Source organism: Camelina sativa, chromosome 3 (genome assembly GCF_030686135.1).
Source record: "Camelina sativa cultivar CO46 ecotype springtype chromosome 3, ASM3068613v1".
Classification (NCBI taxonomy): Eukaryota; Viridiplantae; Streptophyta; class Magnoliopsida; order Brassicales; family Brassicaceae; genus Camelina; species Camelina sativa.
The window spans coordinates 13,175,814-13,194,491 of NC_141882.1; the positions used below are offsets into that span (position 1 = coordinate 13,175,814).

At 37.9% G+C, this 18,678-nt stretch overlaps 3 protein-coding genes across 3 annotated transcripts; all 3 read left to right on the top strand.

Moving 5' to 3' along the window:
- Positions 1 to 1,345: 1,345 nt before the first annotated feature.
- On the top strand, positions 1,346 to 9,064 carry LOC104777073 (uncharacterized). Its single transcript, XM_087503788.1, has 19 exons — positions 1,346 to 1,787; positions 2,497 to 2,600; positions 3,008 to 3,094; positions 3,216 to 3,291; positions 3,390 to 3,464; positions 3,579 to 3,632; positions 3,992 to 4,051; positions 4,439 to 4,555; positions 4,710 to 4,804; positions 4,903 to 5,102; positions 5,461 to 5,558; positions 5,653 to 5,756; positions 5,833 to 6,001; positions 6,075 to 6,203; positions 6,587 to 6,669; positions 6,996 to 7,137; positions 7,576 to 7,605; positions 7,833 to 7,903; positions 8,018 to 9,064. The coding sequence occupies exons 1-19, from the start codon at positions 1,749 to 1,751 to the stop codon at positions 8,739 to 8,741; spliced, it is 2,457 nt and encodes an 818-aa protein (XP_087359914.1). The 5' UTR covers positions 1,346 to 1,748; the 3' UTR covers positions 8,742 to 9,064.
- Positions 9,065 to 9,438: 374 nt separating this feature from the next.
- Positions 9,439 to 10,668, top strand: LOC104778955 (uncharacterized). Its single transcript, XM_010503358.3, has 3 exons — positions 9,439 to 9,514; positions 9,626 to 9,704; positions 9,817 to 10,668. The coding sequence occupies exons 1-3, from the start codon at positions 9,488 to 9,490 to the stop codon at positions 10,539 to 10,541; spliced, it is 831 nt and encodes a 276-aa protein (XP_010501660.2). The 5' UTR covers positions 9,439 to 9,487; the 3' UTR covers positions 10,542 to 10,668.
- Positions 10,669 to 15,169: 4,501 nt separating this feature from the next.
- On the top strand, positions 15,170 to 15,979 carry LOC147946879 (uncharacterized). Its single transcript, XM_087507280.1, has one exon. The coding sequence runs from the start codon at positions 15,170 to 15,172 to the stop codon at positions 15,977 to 15,979; it is 810 nt and encodes a 269-aa protein (XP_087363406.1).
- Positions 15,980 to 18,678: the final 2,699 nt, after the last annotated feature.

Genomic DNA, 18,678 nt, shown 5'->3' on the forward strand with positions numbered 1-18,678 from the left:
TAGAAAAATATGTAACTTGGATTAGTGAATATATATTCATTGTAGGGTTTAAACGTTTCATCATTTAAGTATTTTTGACTTAGTCGGAAATTATATTATGGCAGATGATGCATTTGGACAACCTCATTGTAGCGACATAACACTAAAACTGTTCAAAACTTTGTATATTTGCATTTAATATAGAATATTGATATGTTTAAATGGTCTCTATAATAAGGTCAGCGATTGACATTGACGTTAGAACTTTTAAAATTATGTTTTCATGAGATATGAATATGGAAGAACTCTTTAAAGATAAAAGGTAAGAAGATTGTCGACAAAATTATTGCGACACTAGACAATATATGTTATATATAGATTAGTAAAATAAGTACGACATTTATATAGATTTATCTTTTAATCTTCAAATTATATTATATTCAATGATTTTTATTGATAAAAAGTTTAACTAAAATCCCATAAAATTGCAAATAGTCAAATAGATATAACCAATATAACAAATAAATATTATCTTTATACATGAATTACAAGGTCCCTTACTAATATCTGAAAAAGCTTACGTTTTAGCCAAAAAGAAACCCTTGGAGACCAATAAGATAACTAACTGCAGTCATCAAACCCTTGGGTATGCGTGTCATGCTGTTGAAGTAACGAAGCTTACAGACGTACGTAGTTGTTGAGGATTGTAAGAAAGCGACATCCAATGTTCGGAATTAATTGTAAAGAGGAAAATGGTGATGACTAGTGTTTGAATTGTTAGAGATTCCCTTCTTCTTCTCTTTTTGTTGTAAAGTATTATGGTCTGAATGATTGATTTGTTTAGGGGTTTGTCTTCTTTATATTTTATTTTTTTTGTTAATATAATATGACTAGACAATTGGCTTTTCTTGTAAACGTATGTCATTTTGGTAGATTATCTGATAAATTAGAGAATGGTTTTTTCTTATTGTATATATATATTTGTAAATAAATTATTTACAAATTATTATACACATATTTGACCTGTTCAAATTTCATAATTATTAAACAAAAAAATGATTTACGAATTTAAATCAATCGATTATTCAATCCAACGTGTCATTCAAAATTTCTACAACATATATAAAAAAAATTTCTAAGATGATCTCGACGACCAAAAATCACATCATACATATCATGACATGAGTGTTATAAGAATAAACCATTTATCAAATAATTAAGCTCAAACCCGTTTCTAATTCACTTAAAGTCTCTTGGTTTAATGGTCTCTCCTATGACAAACATTTTACCAACAATTTAATTCACAAAAACACTGTTAGGAAAGAAGAAAAAAAACCAATAAATGTGGTCTGTTTACAATACTGATTTGGGTGTATAATAAATATTTTTCACTCACAAGTCAAGTCACAGCAAACCAGCATGTTGATGTTGAATATAGACCACACTACTGTGGGACGTAAATAGCAAAATTAATTAATTTTGGGGCTTTTTTAAAAAGAAATATTTTTGTTTTTTTTTTCCCTTCCTTTCCTTCTTCTATCTATCTCTAAGCACTACCCCTCCCCCGCAATTGAAGGTTCTCTTCGTCGCTCATCTCTTTCGATCTCAGATTCGAATTTTTTACCCATAGCAAAGCGATTACAGATTCTAGGGTTTCGAATTACTTGTTTCCCAATCGAATCCTCTCCTTTTTGATTTCCGGGGCGAAATTTGCCCTTAGGGTTTCGAAGATTCCGAATCTGTGGACGTTTTCTTGAGCTGCTGCAAATATGTTCTGGCGAATGGCGGGATTGTCAACGGCGTCTGCCGTGAGTTTTTCGTCTTCTCCATTTGACTTTTTTTTTTTTTTTTTTTATAAACGATCGTGTGTGTAATTTATGTGGAGAATAATAAGGCACGAGATAGTTTTCGCTGTTTGTTTTCTTTGTTTTATGGATTTAACGCCATTTGGGGAGTTGTGGACGGATGTATTGAGGTTTCATTTCTGTGGGATTTGGTAGCTTCCTCTGTTTCTTTAGACGAATATGTATGTTGCAGGGGAAGGTGAAGGGATTTATGGTTTCTGGTGTGTTTTGATTTATTATTGGCTTATAAGTAAAAGAAGTGTCTTTGTATTTCTTATTCTTGATGATAATCTAAACACTGTCTTGCTGGTAGTCTGCATTTCCTACACTAGTTTGTACAATGGAGGTGAAATGTAGAGTGAAGAGAAATCTTGTCGATGTGATTTGAGAATATTTTTGAACGATGAAAGTCTTCCCCTGATAATTGTCATCAGATTGTTTAGTAGTTGTAGTGATGACCCCTATCCTTCAAATGGACATCAAAACATGCATAGGTGGTAATTGAAGTGATACTGAAAACACTAGTAGAAAAATGCTGGCGTTTCGAAGGGGATAGTTCTGTGGAGTTTTTTTATGTAACTTGTTTGTCTCATCTAGTGGGACTTTATTCATATTGTATGAATCTGGCTGCTCGCTATTCATAGTCTTTCATGCTTTGTGATTTCTTTTGCAGGTTGAAGCAATTTTGGACAAAGATGGTTTCACATTAGAGGAACTTCTTGACGAGGATGAGATTATTCAAGAATGCAAAGCCCTGAACGGAAAACTCTTGAATTTGTATGCTCTGTAACCACATTTTTTTTCTTTCTATTTCATGCTTCATGCTTAATGACCGTTTTCGGGAGAGGAAAAGAAATGCAATTGTTCATATGTAGAGGTTAGAAGTGACAATGCATTGGCTTTGTGTGTTGTATATATTGCTTGAAAATGCTGTCACTTATTTTGATGTTCACCTCCAAAGCTTTGCTAATTAAATATACAACAACTAAAAACATTTCTACTTTCAAATATTATTTTGCGACATGCCATTTTTCGCATCAAATGATGTTGCTGTCAATTTGTTGATCAAAATAATCTTCTTATTCTGACCAATAGTTGGATTTTTCAAATTTCTTTTTTTCAATTATATTCGCATTCACTGGCAATGCCCACTCATTCTTGACTATTGGATTTTCTTATTTCAGCTTGAGAGAAAGAGTGCAAGTGGAACAACTTATTAGGTACATAATAGAGGAGCCTCTCGAGGATGTTGAAAAGAAGCGAACTTTCAAGTAAGTATTGGATAAATGATCCAAAAAGAAAAAATCGAAAATGAAAAAGTCGAAATTGTTTATTGTTTTCCTTCTGATTGTGTTTGATGAATTAAAAAATTAATATTCTTTTATATTGCAGGTTTCCTTTCATTGCCTGTGAAATATTTACATGTGAGATTGAAATGATACTGAAAACACTAGTAGAGGATGAGGAGGTAGACATTGACTCTGTTACTTTCTCCTATATTAAAACTTCGTTAAATGGTTAAGGATCTAGGCTTTCTTATCTCTCATGAACACCTTCTTTTTTCAGTTGATGTTATTGCTGTTTTCGTTTTTGGAAGCTAAAGAAACCCATAACTCATTGCTTGCCGGGTACTTCAGCAAGGTATTCAGCATTCAACAATTTTTAATTCAGAAAACTCATTGAGAACTTTCCCATGCTCTTATAGGGTCCATAGAGCTTCTTCAACATGTGCTCTCTTACTTTTTCTCTTACCAGGTTGTCATTTGTTTGCTGGTGCGGAAGACGATTCCTTTCATGCAATTTATAAAAGTAAGTTGATTTTGTTTCCCAGATTAAGTTTTCCTTGTAAGAATGAATTGAACTTAGCTAGAATTAGTATTTTCTTTATCTTTGTTGAGAGTATTGACCCATTAGCTAGCTGCTTTCTTGTACAATTTGAACCTTCTGTGTAACTTGAGATAATGGTCTTAAATAGTAGGAGATTTTGATGAAGATCTGTTTGGCTGTTTAATCGTTGAAAGAGATTTTTACTAATCAACTATATTTAGTCGAACCCTGTTGATAAAATTTTGATAACTGGTACACAAGTTCACAATGCTTTAAACACCACTTAACCATCTGAAGATTAATTCACAGTATGGTTAATCTTGGCTTTGTTGTGCTACCAGGATCATCAAGACATACTGAAGCAGCTTGTTGATTTGATTGGTACTACATCTATAATGGAGGTTGGTTTTTTTGATGTGTTATTAGAACTCCTGGTTTTTGCTCTACGTTTATTACACATCTACTTGAACTGAATAGTTGAAAAATATGTCATTTTTTCCTCTCCTTTAAAGAATTTATGAATCTTTTTACCACAACAATAGTAATAGACCCAGCAATAATGATGAGAACAATAGGAAAATTTATGATATTGCTCGCATCATTGTCTCATGGTGCGTATTGTTGTTTAGCTATTATTGTTAGTCTGTTACACCAGGGACTTTATTAATTATTATTGCCTGTAAACAATGAAGGTTATAATACTTGTAGGAGATACCGAGAGGTTGTAAACATTAGTTTTTCTTTCAATTGCTTGTTTCCTAGACTTTTACTTATTACTTGGTGTTCAGGTTTTAAAACGTCTGGTTGGTACTGATGAGCACCTATATTCAAACTACACAAGTGCAATGCAGTGGGTAGAAGATACAGATATTCTAGAGATGATTGTGGATAAGTTTGGCTCCTCGGTAAGTTCCATTCAGTTGCATGAAATTACTTTTTTTTTTCAATATGTCTAGTCTTAGGGCTTTCCTTCTTTACTTCAGATTTTATTCTATCATCCCAGGCATTGCTATGATGCTATCTACTGATATCTCAGAGATTTGTGTTATACTTTTGTAGGAGTCTCCCGAAGTACATGCCAATGCAGCTGAAATTCTTTGTACTGTAGCAAGATACGCACCCCCTGGTCTTGCTACAAAACTTTCCAGCCCCAGGTAGGTTTTTCTCAGCTTTGGCTATTGTTTTCATTCACTCGTTGATATTGTTGAAATTTTCTAAGTAATCAACTTATTCCCTGTAAAATTTTATGCAGTTGCACTGGAAGGTTGTTGAAACATACTTTAGAAGATTCACGGCCCAAGTCTGTTCTCGTTAATTCATTGTCTGTATGCATATCTTTGCTGGATCCTAAGAGGTTTACAATGGGGACTTATCATATATACGGTCGTCAACTAACCCATGGAAGCATAGCAACTAATCCTGAGACAGTGGAGGGAATGCTTGGAAGCCTAGGTGAGCAAATATAGTATGGTTATTATATGTTCATATGTGGTTGTTTGACTTCTTGAATACCATATTCCCTATTGTGAGAGATGTGGTTGGGAAGGAAGAATATTGGGCCTTTTTTGTGGGATTTCGGAACCTACAACCAGATATTCTATGCACACTTGTTGCTTGTTGGTATGAAAACTGGTGAAACTGTATTTTTTTTTCTAATTTTGTAGAGACTCTCATTGAGGTGCAAGAATATCATTATAGCATTTTGCTTTCTCAACTTTTGTAGGTCTCTTTGCTTTAGTGCGTGGTTTGCAATGTTAACTAGTCTCTTGGCTGCTATGTATCATATGTAATATTCTTCTCTACTGTGCAGGTGATTTACTTAAGCTTTTGAATGTTTCATCTGCTGAGGGTATTCTGTTAACAACGTATGGCAAGTTACAACCACCTCTTGGAAAACATAGATTAAAGGTATTTCTTATCCTCATTTGTATGATTTGTTTTCTAGTTATAATGTATCTTTCACTGTTATAATGGTTTATAATTTAAATTTTCTTTTTCCTAGATTGTAGAGTTTATTTCAGTCTTACTCACCGTCGGTAGTGAAGCAGCAGAAAAAGAAGTAATTCGACTTGGGGCGGTGAAAAGAGTGTTGGACTTGTTCTTCGAGTAAGTGGGGAACTTCATGATTTTAGTTGATGATATGCAGACTGCCATGCTAATTTGTGATGCAATTGTGTCTCAGGTATCCCTACAACAATTTTCTGCATCACCATGTAGAGAATGTAATTCTCTCATGTTTAGAGAGCAAAACCTCTCAACTTGTTGACCATCTTCTCAGTGAGTGCAATCTTATTGGGAGTATACTAGAGGCGGAAAAGGACTCAACATTAACTGCTAGTGATTCTGATAAGGTGAGATACTTGATTGATAATATCTGGGGTTGGCATCAGTGGTTACTAACGTGGTTTATATATGATGTCTCAGCTTCAGCCTACTGTCCCTGTAGAGGGTAGAAAGCCACTCAGGACTGGAAATATTGGTCATTTGACTCGTATCTCGAACAAACTTCTTCAGTTAGCTAATAGTAATGTCGAAATTCAGTCTCATTTGCAGGTATACCACAATCTGTCTTGTGGGATTTATTATTTTTTAGTGGCTTGCTACCCATTCATGTACTCATGCAGATATGAAGCAGAACTAAATTATTGACTGGGCTTGAAAGTATTCAATATGCTTATATATAGTTGCTATCGTAGTTTTCTCGAGTTTTGGATGAGAGTATGATATTTCCTTACACTTTCTGTATGAATTTATAGAAGATGAGATGGTAAAAAAAATTGATCAGCGCATTACTCCTTTTTTATTTCTCCCAGAGATGTTTCCTTTATAGCTTGTTTGCATGTGAAAGATTGAGAGGGATTCTAGTCTTGTAGGGTCTGGTCTTTAGTATCAAACTCTTCATATCTTGTTGATTTTTCTGCTACGTTCTTTACCAGGAAAATAGCAAATGGGTGGACTGGCAGACAGATGTCTTGTCAAAGCGTAATACATTGGAAAATGTGTACTCTTGGGCCTGCGGGTATGTATTTTTTTCTCTTATACGGAGTTTCTTAAGACTCAAAGAAACTTATGACACCGGCTTCTGTTCTCAAATTATTACCAAAGCCAGTTCATACTGAAAATAGTGATTCTCTTACAAAAGTTTGTCACATTTGTGTAATTTGCTTTTGCTTTAATAGCAATCAAGATATATGATAAGTTGCACATTCCACTAGGTGGCAACAAGAGCTTGCATTTGGGAATTTCTTTAGGGGTTGATAAATGTTATACATGAGAAGGCTGTAGTGATGGTAGGTGGTGTAGTAAATGGATAATTCTTTTTACTGATATTCTTTTGCTTAACAGGAGGCCAACTTCACTCCATGATCGTAGTAGAGACAGTGATGATGATGATTACCACGATAGAGATTATGATGTGGCAGCCCTGGCAAACAATTTGAGCCAGGCCTTTCGATATGGAATTTACAGCAACGATGACATGGATGAGGTGATGTTCTCGTTTTGCCTTGCCAGTTGCCATAGCTGCTACTTTTGATCTTTTCTATAAAAAAAATTATTTTTATCAAAGATATTAGCCGCATGTTTCATTAAGCCTTGAAAGGTCATGGGTATTGACTTTCGAGCCAAAGGAGGGAATCGATTCAGGATTGTTTAGTTATTTATTATAATTTATGTTGACCTGTATTCCTGTTATAGTTCCTGAAATGTAGTTACAAATCTCTGTATTTGATGGATAGTTAAACCATCACATCTTCTTCAATCATTCTGCTTAGTTAGCATGGGGTTCCAACCGTCTTCTCTTCCTTTATCATAGTTAATTAGCCTGGAAGTAGCTTGGATTATGCATGAGCTTTTGATTTTCATTGCATTACTTTCCTCATAATACACTGGTTCTACCATTTACATTTTTATTATTCCACTGCAGGCCCAAGGCTCTATGGAACGCGATGATGAGGTATATTTAGTCTTTTCCTTATCTTTTGGAATTAAAACTTGACTTTCGTTTTGGAACAAGTAGGAAGAAGTTTTTAACTTCTTTCCTTTCCTCCTTTCTGTGCTATTTTTTTGCTGAAAACTCGCCCAAATTTGTGTTACGACTCATGTGCCTGTTTGTCTAAGCCACCCAATATGATGAAACTTCTAGTGATATGTTTAAAACCTCTTATTATGTCTATGTTGCAGGATGTCTACTTTGATGATGAATCTGCAGAAGTCGTCATATCTTCCTTGCGTCTTGGAGATGATCAGGAGAGGTAACGAGTTCAACTTTTCTTTTCTGGTATAAATTAAACCATCGATTCGCATCATATTCATATACGGTTGATGCGATCCCTTAACTTACGAAATATAACATGGTGTCGTTGTAGTGATTCTCTCTTCACAAATTCAAACTGGTTTGCATTTGATGATGATAAAGCTTCGAATGAGCGCTCAGTGAGCTCAATTGCGTCCCCTTCACCCAATGCTGATGGAGATGGTGAGGATGGTGATGTCGTCATAGGTGAAGCTGATGAATTCAACGACACTGTAGCCTCTTCCCCATCTGTTGATATGGAAACAGAGGATTCTACATCAAAGCATCCTTCTGAAAACCCTAGTGAACCAGAACCTGAAAAGTCACCTGCTTGGGTTGAATGGAGAGAGACCTCTGAGTCCACTTCGCCTTCTTCCAGCCCAGATGAAGCTACTATATTGTCCAATGGTGATGTTCAAATTGAAAAAGAGGACAATGGCGATGATACTGATAACAAAAGTGCAGAGGATTCACCAGGTGCATCGGGCAATGAATCCAAAGAGAAGTTGCCAGATGGGAGTGGTGTTGAACCCACTGAGAGCTCACCGAAAGCTAGTGATGTGGAACACACTGAGAGCTCACCTAAAGCTAGTGATGTGGAACAGACTGAGAGCTCACCAAAAGCAAGTGGTACTGCAATAACCGAGAATTTGAGAGATCTCGGTCCTGCTGAAACGCATGCGGATGCTGAATGCTCTGAACCTAAAAGCCCCCAGGAGACGAAAGAAACAGAGGTTGCAGCTGAAGCAGATGCCAAAGAAACCAAAGAAGCTGTGAAGGAACCCGAGAAGGTGTAGCTTGCGTTAAGGGCTTTACGCAACCGGGTCTCTTTTAACTAGCAAAACAAATTCCAGCTGATGCTTTTGGTTGAGGCCGTTTTGGGTACAATTTATTATTCTTTTTTTCTTTTCCTTGTTTGTTGTTTTTACTCTTCATTGTATCATTTCTAAATCCGGTCTCTATTATTCAAAACATTATTGTCGACCCAAAAAAATTGTTACAAGCTTTTCATACTTATTAGTTTGAGTTTTTTTACCTCATAGACACATCAAGATCAAGTGTGCTGTAAAGTTGTTGCTCCCGTGCCGCAACAGATATGATACTTTCGTCTTTTTGCCAATCATCTTTCCCCACTAAGTCACTTTGCTAATTCTCCATTTCTCGTTCCTGCTAAATGGTATCATCAAGTCACTTAATTAACTTTTGTCGTTAGCTTGAGTACAAATGATGTAAGAATGAGAACGCATAAATATAATTTATCCTCCGAATCTGAGTTTGAAATCTTGAATATACTTGGTAAAAATATGGAGAAGGCAGGTCTTGAAATTGCCAGATTCTTCCAATATGGAAACCGACATTATCAAAGAAAATAAATGTATCATTACCTTAACTTGTTATGTTAAATTCGGTAATTATGGAAAGTTTATGGATTCTTCCTTGTCTACAAAAGATTTAACGATGCCTATTGTACAAATCTTCTTTTTCTCTATTGAGTTTCAGTTTAGGGTTTTCTTCTTCTTCTTTTCACCAAGCTTCCTTCACAATGGCGGACCCAAACCAATCCGTCGGGGTACTTCCTCTTCTCTCTCTCAATCTCTCAAGTCTCAATCTATCTATATTATATCTATCTATCACACTCTCTCTCTTCAGTTGCTAATGATTAGCTGTGTAAATTGTGCAGACTTGCATACTAAAAGTCGATCTAAAGTGTTGCACCGGTTGCCAAAAAAAAGCAAGCATCAAGTTGAAGAGTATCTCTGGTAATAAGAAAAAGTCCAACTTACTTTTGAAGTGCTTCTTGACTCATATATATATATATATAAGTATTATAACATGAGATAATTCTTAATACTTTGTTTCCAATGAAAACAGGTGTAAACGAAGTGGAGTACGACAGCGAAAAAGGGCTCATGACAGTCACAGGGGACGTAGAACCTATGGATCTGGTTCGTAAACTTAATAAATGTGGCAAAGAAACAGAGCTCTTCTCAGTTAAGTACCAGATTGAAGATGATGATCTAAAGAGCGACGATGAAGATGAAACTTCTTCTTCTTCTTCTTCTGACTCTGCTAGTTCATATTATGATCCTAAACCCATGGAACGTGAATTCCAAGAGAAGATGAAGCAGCAGCCGAAGAAGAAAACATTGCTACAAATAATACGTTCTATTCTATGCTGTTTCACCAGTAAATCAAAGGTTGTACAGCCTTTACCGATGCGAAACCGAAACCAAAACCGAAACTGGCGTGTCCCATCAAAGTTTGAGTATGGTGCTCCGCAGTTGCGGCCTCCGCAACCGATGCTGCCCTATCCACAAACGATACAACCACACCACCTACAAATGATGCAGCAACAACAACAACAACAAATGATGCAGCGGCAACAACAACTACAATTGATGCAGCATCAACAACATGTTCCGGTGACAGGAGCTGTAATGCCGTACACTGCTAACATGTTCCAGCAAGCATACCAACCTTATCATATGCCAAATCAGGGACAAACTTATCTTTTGCCAAATCCGGCACAACCGTTGAAGTTCAACCGTAGCCTGCATTTCCCGCCGACGAAGGACGGCAATGTAAGACTACTTTGAACTCTCAAGGTTGTTAAGGATTGGACAACACAGATTTTACTCTGTCTTTGTCTCTCTCTGACTTTTGTTTTACACTCAATGTAAAACCACACTCTTTTATTAGATATATAAACTGTATTTATAGGTTTACATGACACACTTTGACTAAGGGACACGTCTCTAGAACACAACCCAATGTGGAGACACACACATACATAAGTAACTGGTGTGTGATACGAATAGTTTATACATGCATAACACAAATCAATTACTTTCACTATATAATATACAAATCTTCTAAGATAATAAAATGATGACTTGATCACATTCAATAGGACGTATCTGGACGTACGCAGGACGAGTTATGGGACAGAAAGGACAATGGCCATGAGTTCGTTAATTGATGGGGATTCACATGAGAATGGAGAGTTCGAGACTACTGAAGTAGTCAACAAATGTTTGAACTGAAGAAAATGAATCCGTAGCTTTTGTTATAGATGATGCAGGCATGCAAGTTTCTGGATTGATGAGACCATGGTCAGCTCAACCAAAGAAGATGGACATGAGGAGCATCTTGAACCAGAAGAAGTATTGGAGGAGCAGCTTGAACCAGAGGAAGCACCGGAAGAGCAGCTTGTACCCGAGGAAGCATCGGAGGAAGCGTTGATCATTCCGGCGGGTACTTTAACAAGATCAAGGTCCAGGGTTCAACCACGCTATCAAAGGACTAATCAAGGAGCTGGACAAGAAGCAGGAAGTGTGGTTCAAACCATTTGGACGTTGCTCACAGCTCAAGGTGTTCAGTAAAAGGTAAAGTGTTGCTTATGCACTCTTTTTCCCTTGTCAAGTTTTGTCCCATTGGGTTTTCTTGACAATGTTTTTAATGAGGCCTAAGTAACATTTACTAAGTCCCCTTTGCCAACCCAATTCGTGGTCCAAGGCCCATCTCTTTGTCTTGACCCATTTTCTATCTTTTCTCTTTTATTCAAACTTGCATTTATTGCTTTGTAATTTCCTAGACATTATGCATGAGCTTGACCTTGTTAAAGCTCTTGCATGATTTCCTAGGCCTTTAATTCCTCTCTTCTACTTCATGCCCCCTTATCCTATAAAAAGATAATGTATTTCTCTTTTGCAAACTATCAAACATTTTAATCAAAAACCTTCTTTTTACTTGTTTGATCTGAGAAGTGTGTAGTATCTTTTCAACTTGTTTATTTCTTAGTGTGTCATATCTAAGATATAATCAAGCCTGTAGTCTAAGAGATCTCCATCTCTCTTAGAAGTACACTTCGTTCTTCCCCTTCAATCCGCTGCAAATCCACCTCTTCACCTTCTTCGCCGTTCATCTCTCCATTCCGCTGCATCTTCTAGCCATTCATCATCATCATTTCTTTCATCCCTCTTCAAGACCTTGCAATGTGTGTCCTTGGGCATAGATCTTCACCTAGGAGTCTATCATGTGGTATCAGAGCCACTTTGCAACCAGGTTTTGAGTTTCCAATCGTCACTTTTTATTTTTTTCAGATCTGTCATTTATCTTGCGAGAATTTTATAAAATATTTTACTAATTCAAAAATTACAAAATCAACTGTGTTCGAACCAGGAAAGAGTCTAGTATTTTTTAAAATTGATTTGACAATTTTTGGTTTCGTTTTAATATTTTTCCCAGATCCGTTTCTATTTGCGTGTTTTTGGAAATTTTACTTGTGGATGTTTGTTTTCTTTCAGGTACCATGGTGACTACGGAAGAGGAAGAGTCTTCTACATCTAGTCTTGAAAGGAGGATCCTTAAATCTGTCACAGCAGCTATGACATCCATGCTTGATGCAAAATTTGGTGCTCTCATCAAGCATGGATGTCATAGCTGTTGTGACAGATTTAAGGATCCTCCTTTCAAGACTAGATGTAGAAGACTCTTCCTCTTCCGTAGTCACCATGGTACCTGAAAGAAAACAAAGATCCACAAGTAAAAAGTTTCAAAAACATGCAAATAGAAACGGATCTGGGAAAAAAATTAAAACGAAACCAAAAATTCTCAAATCAATTTTAAAAAATACTAGACTCTTTCCTGGTTCGAACACAGTTGATTTTGTAATTTTTTTGACGAGTAAAACATTTTATAAAATTCTCTCAAGATAAATGACAGATCTGAAAAAAATAAAAAGTGACGATTGGAAACTCAAAACCTGGTTGCAAAGTGGCTCTGATACCACATGATAGACTCCTAGGTGAAGATCTATGCCCAAGGACACACATTGCAAGGTCTTGAAGAGGGATGAAAGAAATGATGATGATGAATGGCTAGAAGATGCAGCGGAATGGAGAGATGAACGGCGAAGAAGGTGAAGAGGTGGATTTGCAGCGGATTGAAGGGGAAGAACGAAGTGTACTTCTAAGAGAGATGGAGATCTCTTAGACTACAGGCTTGATTATATCTTAGATATGACACACTAAGAAATAAACAAGTTGAGAAGATACTACACACTTCTCAGATCAAACAAGTAAAAAGAAGGTTTTTGATTAAAATGTTTGATAGTTTGCAAAAGAGAAATACATTATCTTTTTATAGGATAAGGGGGCATGAAGTAGAAGAGAGGAATTAAAGGCCTAGGAAATCATGCAAGAGCTTTAACAAGGTCAAGGTCATGCATAATGTCTAGGAAATTACAAAGCAATAAATGCAAGTTTGAATAAAAGAGAAAAGATAGAAAATTGGCAAAGACAAAGAGATGGACCTTGGAACACGAATTGGGTTGGCAAAGGGGACTTAGAATATGTTACTTAGGCCTCATTAAAAATCTTGTCAAGAAAACCCAATGGAACAAAACTTGACAAGGGAAAAAGAGTGCATAAGCAACACTTTACCCTTCACCGAACACCTTGAGCTGTGAGCAACGTCCAAATGGTTTGAACCACATCTTCCTGCTTCTTGTCCAGATCCTTGATTAGTCCATTGATAGCTTGGTTGAACCTCTTGGACCTTGATCTTGTTAAAGGACCCGTCAGAATGATCAACGCTTCCTCCGATGCTTCCTCCGGTACAAGCTGCTCCTCTGGTGCTTCCTCTGGTTCAAGCTGCTCCTTTAATACTTCTTCTGGTTCAAGATGCTCCTCATGTCCATCTTCTTTGGTTGAACTGACCATGGTCTCATCATGGATGAAATGGGGAGTTTCTGGTACTTAGCATAAGTGCCAGTCCGAGTAGCAATGGAAATGAAAGTCCTAGTGATAGTGATAGTGATAGTGAGAGTGATAGTGAAGTAGGACTATCCGGAAATGGTTGCATCGCTGAACAATGGACCGGGCCGACAGACAAGGTTGGATTGACATGACTATGGGCCGATGGGTGGCCCATGGAACTCAGGAATCTTGCGAAGATTTAAGCTGACTCACGGGAAAGGAAACTCGAGAGAAATGGAAACTCGTGGAAAAGACAAAATTGGTCAGATAAGGATAGATGCAAAAAATAAGGGAAGTTAGGGGACGATAAGGCTTATCGTTTTGAGGCAACTTGAGGCGGTTTATTCGACCCTATATATATGGGAGAAATACCCTAAGCTCTCGAGAGAGCACTCACATAAGACCTTTTAGCCGCCGCAAGAGAGAGAAGAGTTTCCATAAGAGCTTTAACCAAGAGAAGCTAAGTCTAAGTCTAGAAGAGAACGGTACGTGTTCTCCCACCTTGATCCGTCAATAGTATATGCTCGATACATCGCATGTTAACGATGTTGATATGTCCATGAAGAGTTGGGGATCAGAATTGGGCATAGGAGCCAAGAGATTAGCACCGTAGGTCAAAACCGAAGGTGAGTGCGTGACTGTGGCCGAGTTCTATGGTCGATCTCTTGACCGATGGATATTTAGTCTTGATTTCTTGTCTTGTTAATTTTTTATTGCAATAATCGGAGGTTGGTCTAAAAGATTTGGACAACTATCCTATGGGTTCTTTGACATGCATGATTTTATTAAAGTAACCTATGTTGGATTGAGATTATTGAACTGAGCCTAGTGAGACGAGATGACCGCTCCACTAAGAAAACTTGTTTGCTTACGCCTCCTTTTTATGAACGCAGGAAAAGAAAGGTCTGGTGATCAGGATTTTAGTAGCTGACCAGCTCGTGTGACAGAGGCAAGGGAGGAGGAGCATGGTGGCTTTGGGTAGTTTAATTTATAGCTTATTATTTACAAGGATTGTATTGTTACCATGCATGATGTTACGAGTATTTGAATCTATTAATTAATGAATGCGTATTTTTAAGTTACTTAACCTTTTATACATATCTGTTGTTGCATAACGTTGAACAAACGTAGAATTGTTATAGGCCCTAAGAAAATTTTTATTGGCCTGTACGGCCATGTACATGATTTTTAGGGCCGGGGTCTTACACTAAGCCTCACAATCTTAATAAACAAGAAAACCTTTATAAAACTCTAGGTTTCTGACATGGTATCAGAGCATAATCTATATTTTTAGGTCTACGATTCTCTGCCTGCTATACTCTGTTTTTCTTTCTTCTTCTCCTTGACCTTAGTGATATCGATCATTCTGTCGATATACTCTGTCTCTCTCAACTATGTCTGACTGAGATTCTGCTGTAAAGCGATCTGGTTCTCTCATCACTTCTGGTTCAACCACATGAACGGAGATGATACGTCGAAGGATTGATCTGAATGACCTCTCTTCCGGTGATAATTCAGGGTCGGCTATCTCGCAACCTCACTTGCGTGGATCTAATTGTGGATATAATTATGATGAATGGGCGATCAATCTTCGACTTGCGTTGAGAGCTAGAAAGAAATTTGGTTTTGCGGATGGTTCAATCCCTAAACCTGACGATGGTTCCGATGTTCTTGAGGATTGGTGGGCTAATAACACCATGGTGGTGTATTGGATCCGACTTACTGTCGCTCCATATTTGATTAGCTCACTTTCTCATCATGAAGTCGCTTATGACTTGTGGACGCACATACAAAAGCGTTTCTCAGTCAATTATGGACAACGTGTTCAACGACTTAAGACGGAGCTGGCAAACTGTCAGCAAAAAGGATTTGCTGTGGAGGCTTACTATGGGAAATGTACAAAATTATGGACTAGTCTGGCTGATTTTCAACAAGCAAAGACGGTGGAAGAGATTGCACACGAAAGAGAAGAAGACAAGCTACACCAATTCTTGATGGGACTTGATGAAGCTGTTTTTGGTCCTGTAAAGTCCTCTCTCTTATCACGTGATCCTCTTCCATCTCTTGATGAAGCTTACCAAGTCGTTACTCAAGACGAAGAGTCCAAGCGGGCAAGTCGTCAGCGGGAGGAACCAAATGATGGTGTTAGTTTTTCAGTTCAAGCTTCTTCTCGGCCTAAACCACCATCGCAATTACGAGATCCATCCGCTGTGTGGACGGCTTGTGGTCGAACAGGTCATTTAACTGAAAACTGTTTCCGCAAACTTGGCTACTAATATTGGTGGGGTGATCAACCACAGTCTAAGCTCCTACACACACAGACTGGATCGTCGAGTGGTTTCAAGTGAACGTCGTCAAACCTCCCCTCCTTCTCTGCACCATAACCGTGTTGTGACTACACAAGCTAACCAGATGGTTACCTCAACACCGGTTTATGCTGCAAACTTGGTGGTAACGGATGCTGATCCGATCAGTATTAGCGGACTGAGAGAGTTGGAGTGGACAAATTTAAAGCGCATGCTCAATGAAAGAAACAACGGTGTTAGTGATCGTCTTTCTGGTAAGTTTTTTCTTGAATCTTGGGTTATTGACACAGGAGCTTCCAATCATATGACCGGAAGCATTGATTTTCTCAAAGATATTTGTGACATGGCTCCCGTATTTATCAAGTTATCGGATGGTCGGTTTACAAAGGCAAATTAACAAGGGAAAGTTTATCTTGGCTCACATATTCAGTTGCTAAATGTGTTCTTTGTGGATGGTTTACATTGTCACCTTATATCAGTTTCTCAATTGACTAGAGATAGGTGATAACTCTCTAATTTACATGTTTTTAGCATCCTTTTTTGTCCATATTTTGCATTGTTTATACCCTTACCTTAGCATTTTTAGGTCATTAACTGTAAGAATTCACTTTTAGGCCATTTAGGGTGTTGCATTCTTGCATTTGCATACTTTGGATGAAAACAGGTGCTTTAGAGCCTAAAATGGGGGGAAACAAGGACAAATCCGAGCATGTACCCGAAAGAGCCATCGAGCGGGAAGAACAGTCCGAACCCCAACACGATCGAGGAGGATCCAAGAGCAGGAAGAACAACTCGAGAGTCCAGCCGAAGAGCAACCCGAGCACATCCTCGTGCACCCTATCGAGCAGACCCTCGGGCAGGACTGGGAAGCTAGGGTTAATGGGTTTCCATATATAAACCCCCCTCTTCTTCCTCGCAAACGAGCACGCCGCAGACTCTCAGAACAGAGAGCGAGAGCTTCTGGGAGAGATAGAGAGTGACTCAAAAACTCTTTTCACTTTTGTTAGGATTTATTTTGTTTTCTTTTGCATTTTCTCTTAGATTTCTACTCTATACTCTTCTACTCTACTTCTACTTTTAATATAATGTAATTTTCGTTTATCTATGTTCTTATGTTTTCTGCAATGAGATCTGAGTAGTGTAGTAAAGTTTCTAGGGATGGGATAGACAATTTTGTGTTCTTGATCGGTTAGGATGTCTTAGCTTTTCTATTTATGTTTTATAAATTCCCTTCTAGATTGGTGTTCTTAATGCTATCAACAGACTGAGAGGTTGAGATTAGATCTATGGTGTTTTACCATCGAGAGGTGTAGATGAAATGCTTGAATCAATCAATGCTAGAGATTTACTCACTTAGCCTAAGAGATTAGATGAGTAAGGGGTTTATTGACAATAATGAATCGGTTTGTACTGCCTGGTTGGTCATGTTTCTCCAACGAGAGTTGGGTAGGGGAGTGACCAAGGTTGATTGTTTCTATCACGAGAGTGTTTTAACAAGATTTTGGAGATTCATTGTCTAGGGAATATTTGCTTGAGGTATGTAGGAGTCGAGTACCCCATCCTTAGGAGCTTTCGTATTTAGATTGTTTACATTTTAATTCATCACTCGATCCCTTACCCGAACAGGTACACGATCACCTGCTTCGAGTATACCTTCAAGCTGTTCTTGTTCATCTTGTTTACTCAATCACCCCACCCGATCCTGTACTCGAATGCTTGCATCGAGTGCTTAGGTCGTGTGGTTCTTGTTCTTTTGCTTTCTTTTGGTTTATTTTAGGATTGTTAGATCAACCCCAACTATTGTTTGGCTTGACTTGCAAAGTTCTGATCATATCCTATCTGCTAGCATAACAACCGTTTGGATTGATAACCATTTTTACTACAACTGCATAGGGAATTGATACCCTGGGTGAAAATATTACTATCAATTTGGCGTCGTTGCCATTTGCTTGATTTTATTTTGCTACGTTTTAGATTTCAGCACTTGCTAGATCAAGTTCTTTTGTTTATATTGGTTTGGAGTCTGACTTGTTTGCTTTCGTTCTTGGTTGTTTTCAATCTCAGGTACAACCCGAGCACCCACCCGACCCGTTACTCGATCACCTGGATCGAGTAGACCCTCGAGTACACACTCGATCACGTTCCTGTGCATGCAATCACGATCCAAAGGTAGCCAGCACCTGAGTCATTTCATTGATAACATCGACAGACCAAGGCTACTCAGACAACAACAAGTTCAAACGCAACCAACAATCATTGAGGAGACAATGAACAATCAAAACGGTCCACCAGCTCCTCAAGCAAGGACCAACATAGGAGCAGGAGACGCTCCATCTACTCACACTCAAAGGAATGGCATTGTGCCACCTGCTGTGCAGAACAACAATTTTGAGATCATGACTAGTCTCATCCAGATGATACAGAGTAATAAGTTTCATGGATTTCCAATGGAGGACCCATTGGATCATCTGGATGAATTTGATAGGCTCTGTAGCCTCACAAAGAAAAATGGAGTTAGTGAAGATGGATTCAAACTCAAGCTTTTCCCATTCTCTTTGGGAGACAAAGCACACATCTGGGAGAAATCACTGCCCAAAGAATCCATCACCACTTGGGAAGCGTGCAAGAAGGCATTCCTGGCCAAATTCTTTTCCAACTCCAGAACAGCA